This window comes from Lycium barbarum, chromosome 3 (assembly GCF_019175385.1).
Source record: "Lycium barbarum isolate Lr01 chromosome 3, ASM1917538v2, whole genome shotgun sequence".
Taxonomy (NCBI): Eukaryota; Viridiplantae; Streptophyta; class Magnoliopsida; order Solanales; family Solanaceae; genus Lycium; species Lycium barbarum.
In genome coordinates this window covers 145,362,981-145,374,530 of record NC_083339.1, presented here as the reverse complement: position 1 = coordinate 145,374,530, position 11,550 = coordinate 145,362,981, and the positions used below count along the sequence as shown (strand labels likewise).

Genomic DNA, 11,550 nt, shown 5'->3' with positions numbered 1-11,550 from the left:
AATAATTTTTGGAGATTTATTTGTGACCGTTTGATATTGTTAATAGAAGACATGCCATGTGATGTCCCTGATTGAAGGGTTCCCAATATGTTTGTAGTATATGAAGGCACATAGATATACGCGTGCAAATAAATATGTGGTGTATATATATACATACGCAGTGTAATTGTTTCGGGTATGGACTAGACACATGTTTTTTTTTATTGACTACTTAGACTAATTAGAGATATAAGTGTCTCCAAACTTGATCCGTTAGTAATGACAATAGTGAGCCACTTTAACGGCGATGAGAAAAGTAACTTCTAACTATTAACGCAAGGAAAAATTGTTTCATTTCGCATAAGTGGCAAAAACAATACCAGCTATTAACGTAGGTTCTTTGCCCCTTTTTTTAATTATACATGGATGTCCGTTAGTCTTGAGGGGTGTAATAAGTGGGGTACTTAAGTCGAGAGGGCTTTTTTGGGACCAATATCAAGTGAGAGGGTATAGTTGGCCTTTTTTCAATAGCTAACGGCATAATTGGTCCTTTTTTCCCAAAAATTATACAGTAAAATTCACTGCGGTCGAAATTAAAATATATTGTTAGCCATCTATTTGAATTAAGTTTGTCAATTCTGAGACCACGAATCGTCATATTTCTCTTGAACAAGAAGTGAAGGAAATGAAAATTTACGAAAAGGAATATTATTATTTAAAAAAAGGAAAAAAAAAAGAAAGTGAAAAGGTCTCCATTATGATTTTCTGTTCCATGGATCGATATAAATAATTTGAGAAGGAACATATCCAATTATAATAGGGTAAATGGATATTTGCTTCTTTGTAGAGAAGGCAAATTTGTATGGGATAATATACCTCAAACACGATGTACTCCGTAATATATATAATACCATGTTAATAAAAGAATATAATTTCTCCAATTATAGGCAATCAAGTTTATATCAAGAACAAGAAGATAATATGCTTTACTCTAAGAATATTTTGACATATTGGGACATAGAATCTTAAGTTGAATCCCTTGGAAATACATAAATGTAGCTACTCATGTCTAGTCAATTATTTTCCAATTATAGTTGGTCTTCTATCAAACAAAAAATTCAGCATATTAAGTAGACATTCTCTTGCATGTGCACGTATCTTATAAATGATATGACTGGTCATTCAACTCTCCAATATCTTGTAACTCAACCAATTAATTCACAACTTTTACTGCACATCGCTGTCTTTAATTTTAAGAAATGCAATCCTTAATTTGGGTAGTTAAGAAGTAAAGCAGATTAGTTGAACTTCAGTGATGATGTCGGTTGCAACTAAGTGGCATATTGATCCTCCTCTTATTCCAAGTTGTTAAGGGCCTGTTTGGAAAGCCACCCAGGTAATTGGAATTGAGTGTAATTGGGTGTAATTACACAGTTTGACCTATTTGTTTGACCAAGTAATTACACAGTTAGGTGGGAATTGAGTATAATTGAGAGGGTATAATTACACTCTCCAATTCTCAAGGGAGGGTTGAGAATTGGGTGTAATTACACCCTGTAATTACAGGGCTACTTTTTAGTTTGTTTCTTTTTTGTTTATTTTAAGTTCTATTTATTTTTAATTTATATTTTATTTCTATTATTTTAACTTTTGATTTTTAATTTATCTTTTATTTCTATTATTTTAATTCCTTTTTTATTTTTACCTTGTGATTATTTTTATTTTTTAAAATGTAAGTTCCTTTTTATATTATTTAGTTTTCATTTCCTTTCTTCTCACTCCCAACCTTTACTTCTTGTGGTTCCATGTAATTGCTAGTATTTTTTTTATTTTTATATTTTATTCATTTAGCATAACTGTGTTATTATTCTAATTTTTGAAACTACACCTCTTGATATTAGAAAGAATGAGTCATTAACAAACTTGACATATAACGAGTGACGTTATTAAAGTAGAATTTCGTTGTGAATGAGGTTATAGACTTATATTTTCCTTTCTTTTGAATTATTTACTTAAGTTACGTTGGAACTTATTTATGTAATGTTAGAATTTGACATAAGAGTTTTATGTTAAACTTTTTCTTTTGGATTTTGAATTTAGGTCATATTTTCAATTTTAAGTTATTTGCTTTCATATTGCATGTTGTTTTTTTTCCACTTACATTTGATGGATTTTTGTGTCAAACATTTGAATAATGTTATGGCATTATATTTATAAATATATTTTTTTGTCAAACATCCAATCCATGACGTTCTCACAAAAAAAGTCTTCTTTTAAGTTTTATAATTAATTAAAATTAAATATTATTAATTTGAAAAATATATATCAATTATTTTTTACAATATTAGTTACAAATATATGATTATTAATTAATATATTTCAAGAAACAATGTGTTATTAAATAACTAATTTAATATTATTTATAGAGGCAAATATTTTTCAAATATTAATTTTAATTTTTTTATAATTAAATTTTATTTTTAAATTAATCTAACTGTGTAATTACACTTGTGCAACTACACTTGTGCAACCAAACAACACTCTTGTAATTACACTGTAATTAAGAATTGACAAACAAAGTGGTCGTTGTAATTACACAACTGTGTAATTACTAGGCTATGTAATTACTACCCTAGTAATTACACCAATTCCAATTACCAGGCGGCTTTCCAAACAGGCCCTGAAGGTTTTGCTACATCCATTATTAACGTATTGGGATGGATTTACTGTTGAAGTTATGAATTCACGGGGTTTACGGTTGAAGTTATGAATTCACTTAATATGTATGCATAATATCTATCTACAAAAAAATCACTAAAAGGAGTTATAGTACAAAACACCATGAGTTTAAAATCTTTGATCCTCTCTAAGTATTAATATCAGGGGAAACCTCTAATTGCAATAGCTTGTGGTAAACTATATGTGAATCAGAGTCTAAAGATTAGAGTTGTAACACTTTTGCTTATTTATTTTTTTGATTTCTTCAACATGCTCTCTTATTTCATGTCTGTCTTTTTTTTTTTTCTCTCTCGGCTTAATAACGTGGAATAGTTTCTTAAATTGGTGGGGGAGATGCGCGATCATTCCCACCTCAACTGCACTCTTAATTAATTTACGGAAAAGGCTCAAATATGTCATCGAACTATCGGAAATGGCTCATTTATGCCACTCGTTAATAGTTTGACTCATTTATGCCATCGAACTATAGGAAATGGCTCATTCATGCCATCAAACTATAGGAAATGACTCATTTATGCCACTTATCAATAGTTTGACTCATTTATGCCATTGCCCGTTACCAAAATGATTCATCCATACCATTTTTCATTAACGCCGATTTTATAATACAAGATATGGCATGTGGCATCCAATTAGAGGTCTACGTCGTTTAATTAAACCAGCCCACTTTTAAATATCAAATTAATAAAAATCCGACCCATACACCCTGCCCACCCACAACCATAATCTAGTTGGAGGTCACGTGTCATATATGGTATTGTAAAACCAGCTTTAATGAAATATGACATGGATGAGTCATTTTGGTAACAAACGATGACATAAATGAGTCAAACTATTGATGAGTGGCATACATGAGCCATTTCCTATAGTTCGATGACATAAATGAGCCATTTCCTATAGTTCGATGGCATAAATGAGCCAAATTATTGACGATTGACATAAATGAGCCATTTCCGATAGTTCGATGACATATTTGAGCCTTTTTCGATTAATTTATTGAATTGTATGATTATCTCATCCATAGAGAGTGCAAGATCAATTAAATAAAGTCGACTTTTCCCTATTTAAATTTTATATATTATTCCAGTATTCCTAATAATTTTGTGAAAATAATGAAAGAGGAAAAATAAAATAAAAAGAAGTGTTACTCCCCAACCGAGCATATGTTTCCTTAGGACTGGACAAGGAAATGAAACAGTACCACTAATTTAATTAACTACAAGAGGACACCCCACACGTGATAAAGAGTTTGTCCCCAACGAACACATTGACCCAATCATAACATTTTTGTTGATTACTAAGACAAACGTACCCACTAATCTATCGTATGCACCCCTCCTTACTTTCACAACTAACACGATTTCCTCACTCGATGAAACAGAAAATATCACAAAACACAGCTTTAATTGGACTCATAGTGGTAATATACAGCTAGCTGTGGATGAAACTTGGCCTCTCCTTCTTATTTCAACTCAGACTTTGGTTCAGTACATATGCAACATGATTTTACTCGCATATATGTGTACATGGATGGAGCTCCTCTCCATTTCCATTGTCTCCATTTCCCCAAGTTCTTACTTGGATAAGAGACACATGACATGAGTTAAAATTAATGGTTAAGATTTAATTAACTAAATCAAGGTTCTAACAATAATTTGAATAATAAATAAGTCCTTATCGGCTTAAAAACTTTCCAATTATTTCTCCTTTTGCCAGATTTCTTAACTTCAACATTTTCATCTCTTCTCCTCCTCGTGAAGAAACAATATTTTTTGAAAAAAAAAAAATTGGCAACACTAAAAATCATGGCTGCAAAGTAAATTTCTTTTCGTGATATAAATCTACGATTCTAGCAAATTGTTATAATAACACATAACACAATTGAACATCATCCGTATTGTTATAAAAATAAGCAATTAGCATAATTAAAAGGAACCCAGTTATTAAAAATATTTAACTGTCTTCATCCCTACTTATAGCTTTTTTTTGGGTAATTACTTATAGCTAATTTTGAAGAGATAGTGCGAAATAGTTAAATTGAAATCAAAAGATTAACTCAAAGAAAAATTGAAAGATAGATTATATTTGTGAGGAAGTACGATAGATTATATTTGTGAGGAGGTACGAAACAGTAAGAAGAGGGAGATTGGAAGATTTTCTTTAAATATATTTATGGATAAAATAATCTGTAGCTATAATTGTGGGATTACTACTAATATTTTTGGAAGTAAATTATATGAAATATTTATTATTCAAACTATGGTTAGAACCTTGATTTAGTTAATTAAATTTTAACCATAATTTTAACTCATGCCATGTGTCTTTCATCCAAGTAAGAACTTGGGGAAAATGGAGACAATGGAAATCGAGAGGAGCCCATTCCAATGTACATTGACACGGTAAAGACTTTTATTATAATTATGTTAGTGTATAATTTTAATATATTAAAGCAAGTTACATAACTATTTTTCTAGGTTACTTACCTTACTTGTTATGGCCTTTTGGGGGCATGCCCATGTAGTCATATATTCCATGTATCGGTAATAAACAGCCATAAAGATTTAGCCTCTTTGGCCAAATCTCTAAGCTAATTTTTTTTTTCTTTTTTAAATTGCTTATATTAGAAATTTGAGGTGGTTGGCCAAATTTTTAGGGAAAAAATAAGTGTTTTTCTAACTGATTAGCTAAACACAAATTGCTATTCTCCACGTGGACATATCCTTTAATTATTTGTTAAGTGAATTTATAGTAATATATAAATATTACATTGTTAGCATATAAAACAACCGCTACAGGATCTGATGTGCAGTGTGTACAGGGCGGAGGGAGAGTGCTGGCTACAGGTTCGACTGACCTCATTAACTTTGGTTCAAACTTTGTATTTATCTTAAATATATTGTATTTTTTTTACAGAATATTAATTTAGAACCTAGTAACCTAAAAGATCAGAATTTAGAATCCAAATTTTCAATCCTGAATCTGCCTGTATAAAGAGTAAACTCTAGAGCTGGGCCTGGGGCCCAATCAACATGATGACCCTCCTAAAGTCACGTGATTGCATGCCTTCCTGATTGATTATGTTATATTATCATGCATTCAAAAATCAAACAAGTTACTGGAATAGTGGAGGCCTTTTCATGGATCGGAGTTGTGGCTGAACAAAAAGAGCTCCCCGTGTGTTCTGCTCTACCATTTAATTAAAGTGAATCCTTGTGGTACACAAAAGTTTGGGTAGAACGTAACTATTGAGTCCATTCATGAAGCTTCTAGGTGCAAAAATCAAGAGTAAAAAACAATAATTTCATTTTCACTGAATAGATATCCATTGTCCGTATATGTAGAGTTGAAATTATGGTTTGTAGAATACTCATGAAGAAGTGTCGTACGTGCAGCTGGTGCGTGAAAATGCATGCATAATTTTAAGTCTGGAAGAGAACAAAATAACTATATCAATATGGCCACCAGCATGCATATAGAACGAACACATGTTAAGATTGAAATGTCTAAGAAAAATACAATTTCTTCTGCAGCGTGCTGCCTGCGTACATTGTGCAGATCTATGGTAAGTCGTCAAATGCATATTGTCCGTGGAAAAATTTTGTCACTTTTGTGAGAGTGTTGATTAATACTAACCAGAAGGGGAATCCAGAAAATTATAAGTTGCAACTTGATCAAAAGAACAAAATAAAGACGTCGTAGGTGTCACTATTTAGTTGGGTACTGTAGTTGCTTTTTAGTATACTATGTAAAAGCACTCTCCATCTAATTTGGGGGGTAACTCACTGCATCTATCAAGTTTTCCATGGGTATTCTGTCATCAATAATATTTTTCTATTCAAAATTACATACAAAGTACTATGAATAACAAACGTTTAGTCAGTTAAAATATTTAAGAAGCTGTGTAGTAGAAAATGCAGTCCTTTACGGGACGATGAGAGCACATATAGTTTTCAGCTGAAGACATTCGAAACAATGAAAGATACACGTACATTTATGAACCATGGAAATTAAACCGACACGACCTGACCTTTTATATAGTAGAAACATTCTTCTCACAAGTACACTAACACTAGTGTTGTAAGCGTTGGTGTTTCTCGTTATTGTTACTTGACTTTGTTAAATTTCAATTTTGTTGTGTTAACTTTAAGTCACACATTTGGCCACTCGATCAAAAGTAGTTATATCCGTTAGCCAATATACATAATATATGTGCTATTTTGTGAATTGACTACTATTTATGAAAGGGCTGACGGAATAGGGGGGCCTAAGTAAGATGGGCCAAGGCCCATGCTTGTCCGTACAACTGTAAATGATTCAAATGGGTCTCCTTTGTGTTTGCTCAAGGCTAAACAAACAGATGAGACTCAAAGACAAGCTCCAAATTGCAAATGAATGGTCAATTTCCAACCATTAAATGTTTAAATATGCAAGAAGATATGTTAGTTGTGGACGAGGATAATGCTCCTATGTGTAGAAAATAATCCATCATCAAAGTTGCATAATTATCCTCATGGGCCGTCTCTGTGAATATGTAGTATAGTAGAGCTGGACCTGACAAAGATGGGCCATTGGGCCTCCCTCTCACAACTCCTCCCCCACCCTCACAATATGTGCCTATTCTTGATTATGATTATTTCCCTAACAAATTCAGTAGTAAAATCGGTGATGAAAACTTGTTATTGCTACACTTAAGGATCAGTCAGTGCAACATGTTTGGCTATCATATTGTGTCAAAATATATCACCGGCTCGTCTCTTACCACTTCCCAAATTCGACAAAAACTTACTCCGAGTGTTTAGACTAAACCATATCAATTTATCATGATAAAATAATTTAATGATATGAGAATATACATAAGTTAACCTTTTTCAAGTCAGAGAAGTGTATATGCAAACATTTATTATTTAGTTCGGTCTAAACATTGGGCGTGTGAGGATATGGTTTTATCAACCAACTTCTTTCTAATAAAGTGTTACAGGGTTTATTGCATTTCTCTAATAGTTGGAGTAATCATAAACCTAACCAAAAAAAGAAAAGAAAAGGCACTCAGGTTCAACCAATGATTATTATGAACTTTTTTCTTTTCTTTTTTTCAAGAAAATTTCCCATTACATGGGCAGATGGATTGTAGCTGCTGAGTAAATAAATCATAGTTGTTCTATCTTGGCAATAAAAAATAATTGCAAAATCTAGCAGTAACATGTTCTGTTTCTCAATCAGTATTATGTGTCTATTAGAAGTGAGAAATCAAGGGTCTTCGCATTTTAGAGAAGTAGTTGATTATGTAATATTGTGTTAAAAGTGCCTAGTTGTTTTAACTGGCTGCACTATAGTTCCAGCTTACGTTTAAACTTCACATAAAGAAATTTGAAAAGGAAGTAAGTAGAAGCAAGAAAATTCATGCACTTTGCTCAAAGTTGAGCAGCTCGTGAAGCAATGGTTACTCCGGATACAGCAAAAGAGTGGACATTAGGAGATAATAATTAGCAGGAAATAAAGAAAGATAAGGAGAAACAACTCAAGTATATATCCTTTGTACTCTTAACTGAATAATGCAGCTCCTAAGAGAGTGCCGATATCTCAATGGCAAATCAAATTGGTCATTCTTCTTCTGTTTCAGTTCTTCTAGAACTCATATGCAGTTGGGGCCCAATGACAAAGATTAATAAGACTCCTAGTACAAGCAAAAGGGATTAGAACTATTTAAAAAGACCATTCATAATAATCACAACAGGCTGCTCAAACAAGGTCATGGACCAAGGACTTCTTGAGGAAACCGCTCACCTTGGCCTTCGAATCTGCAAAGCGCTGCATGATCCTTTCGTCTTCACGATGCGCAATGCCAAGCTCATCCTCTCTTTCGCGAATTCTTCCTTGCAAAGCAGCCAACTCTTCCTTCAATTCATCCAGTTCTTTCTTTTTTGCCTCCATCACTTCAAGGTTTTTGGTTTTTGCCTCCTTCAATTTGCAATAGTCCTTGCCAAGTTGTTTGGCCTGACAGATATCATTCAACCTTCGATGGAGCCACCCGACATCTATTTTGGCAGACTCGAGATCTCTAATTTCAGCAAGCATAGATTGGAGCTCTGTGGAGGTTATGCTTGGCAAATCTGTTGCTTCCAATTTGTTATAGATGTCGCAAACCAACTCCAGGAGTGATGAAGAAAGTTTCACTGAAGTGAAGGAGCTATTCCTTGCAATATCTCCGTGCTTAAGGAAGATCTTCTCCAGGAGAGGTGCTACTTCCTCCTTAACACTATACCCATTAACCATGACTGACAATTGACCAGGTCTTGATTCAACCTCATCAGCATCAGAAGAATGATCATTCATTAGTGCAACTATCCTTGTGATGTTAAGACTCATGGATTTTGTTGGAAGCGCACCACTATGGTCACTTCTGGTTTCTGCTTCGGTGGCATTAGCATTTAACACCACATCAGCCTTACTTGCTGTTGCATTGTTCTCAATTACAACTCCAGGGAAAGAAGGTGTTGTTTGAGCGTGTTGCCCTGGTTTCTGATTTTCCACACCCAAGACACCACGGTTAGTTAGAATAGATTGATGTTCAAGTTCTGCAGGCACAGAGTCATCAACATTTTCTTTTGTTGCTACAGAAATTCCAGTGGTAAGATGAGCAGGAACGTCACAAGAAGCACAAGAAGGATACGGTGCCTGTGGAATAAGAAACGAAGTTTAGACAGTTAATAAATGAAAAGGTTACATTGTAAGCCATTCTAACTTCATTAAAAGGATTGCAGCGAAAATGTTCAACGCTATAAAGAATAAATATCCTATCGGTGACTTTGTTAATCTTTATAAAGAATAACTTCTAAACAGACTCCTTGACACTGCCGGCATAACTTGGGGGTAGAAAGTCTACACACCCACGTAACTGTTGGAGGTAGAAGGCCTGGGCATATAACTATTGAGGAAAAAGGAAAGGTGCAAGAAGACTGCTCTGTTAAAGACATGTATAATCTCTATGTAATGCACATGAGTACATCCACAAATAGCTTGTATTATCACAAGTCCAGCAGATGATAGCCAACTACTACTAGAACCTTAATGTAGATTCAAATCATAGGGAGAAGCAAAGTAATAGGTGGCGTTGCGTCCAAATCCTACCAAGAACCTGCATGAGATATTGTCCAATCTCTCTCTCTCTTTGATAATCTGACTATGATAAGGCAGAGGTATGGGACTACACTGGGTATGTTGTTGTTGTTGATAAGGTAGAGGTACAGAAATGATGGAAATGAGTTCGAGATAGTTGACCGCTGTATCGTCTGAGATGAGACACACATATAATGATCAAAGAAATATGAAACAATGAAGAAAATTAACAAAGGGCATATCAAAGAAAAATGCAGATGCCAAAGGGCATTCTCATTGCTTCTTAGTTTCTTAACAAGTTCCTTCTTTCTAAATTCTCACAACCAACCATGAAAAGAAGAGCCTAAACAATAAACTGGACTTGAAACATTCTATTCAATCAGCAATAGCAATTAAATAAAAAGGCAAGCAAACTTCTGCGAACGATTAATATCCCATAAATCTTGCAAACAAAAACAGGAGATCAATTTCTATTAAACAAGACACGGTTCACTTATATCTGGAAAGAGAAACTGAGTGCATATCATAACATTCAATTAAACCAAACTTTCGGGAAGGGAAATAAATTGTGAGAGCTATCCAGAAAACTTCATGCTAATTTCTTGTAACATACAATTCATCTACTATTCACTCTTGCACTACTCAGTTCATCAAAGTTCAAAGAAAAGATTAACTATGAGTCACCGATAAGAATTTAGTAGAGACCCAGTATCTGAATGAGTTGAAAATCAACAAAGCCACAACTATTTTCTTGAATTTTTGGTGTAATATGTTCTTGGATAGTGGTGTGTAATCTTGTGTGGACTTCATAGACTCTCCTACTTGAAGAGTATTCTTTAAAAATTGGCTGTACATATCGATAGGAGATGAACCTGCCCATCCATATGCCATTGCATATTTAGCGCCTTCTTGGTGCTACAATATACGAATGAAAATTCAATCTTACTTATCAAGGGAGTTTGAAAAAGTTTCAATAGCGTACCTTAACATGTCGAACTGGAGACCTTGGTGTCACAGTAATAGACTTACACCGATCAAGGGCTGCCCTCAAAGACGTGCGGGTTTGATACCTGGGACGGGAAGGTGAAGCCTCTGATAGTGCAAAACCCTGTCAAAAACAAAAAAGAGTTAGGCAGCTAGTTGATGCAACTCTATTTGTCTATCTAGGGGCTTAGGAAAACCAAATAAGCAGCTTTATAGTAGGCACACTTGACATGAACTGACACAGCCGTTTTACATAATGTCATCTAACTTCTAAATGCTGGAATATTACTTTGATGAATAGCAAGCAATATAGCTCCAAAGTCCAAACATATATGTGTAGCTTATGTACATTATGTACATTACAAAACAGTTTAGAGCAAACATGCCAATGATAAACGAAATAGGACCACAGATATATTTTGTAGTAACATGTTAAGCTTCTAATGATTAATCTTGAAACACCATTACCTGCCTATAGGAAAATTATATCCTTCAAGAACAGAGAAAGGGAGTCTATCTCTATTTCTTTTATTGACAGAACAAAAACCAAAACATGATGATTTCAGGTTGCTTTGTCCTGTTCCACTCTCATTTTTTCTTCTTTCACAAATATCAAAGCAGAGTGAACATATTATGCTTATTTTAGCATTTATGTAACGACCCACTAGCCAAAACTCCCTAACAAACAATATATTATTTCATACCCATGCTCTTAACTTTTGCTTTTCAGAA

General features: G+C 33.8%; 1 protein-coding gene across 1 annotated transcript; it reads right to left on the bottom strand.

The window, feature by feature from the left end:
- Nucleotides 1-8,170: 8,170 nt before the first annotated feature.
- LOC132634359 (MATH domain and coiled-coil domain-containing protein At3g29580-like) lies at nucleotides 8,171-11,043 on the bottom strand. The gene is made up of 2 exons (XM_060350620.1): nucleotides 10,817-11,043; nucleotides 8,171-9,393 (listed from the first exon to the last, which is right to left on the bottom strand). Exon 2 carries the CDS (start codon nucleotides 9,082-9,084, stop codon nucleotides 8,458-8,460), a length of 627 nt encoding a protein of 208 aa, XP_060206603.1. The 5' UTR covers nucleotides 9,085-9,393; nucleotides 10,817-11,043; the 3' UTR covers nucleotides 8,171-8,457.
- Nucleotides 11,044-11,550: the final 507 nt, after the last annotated feature.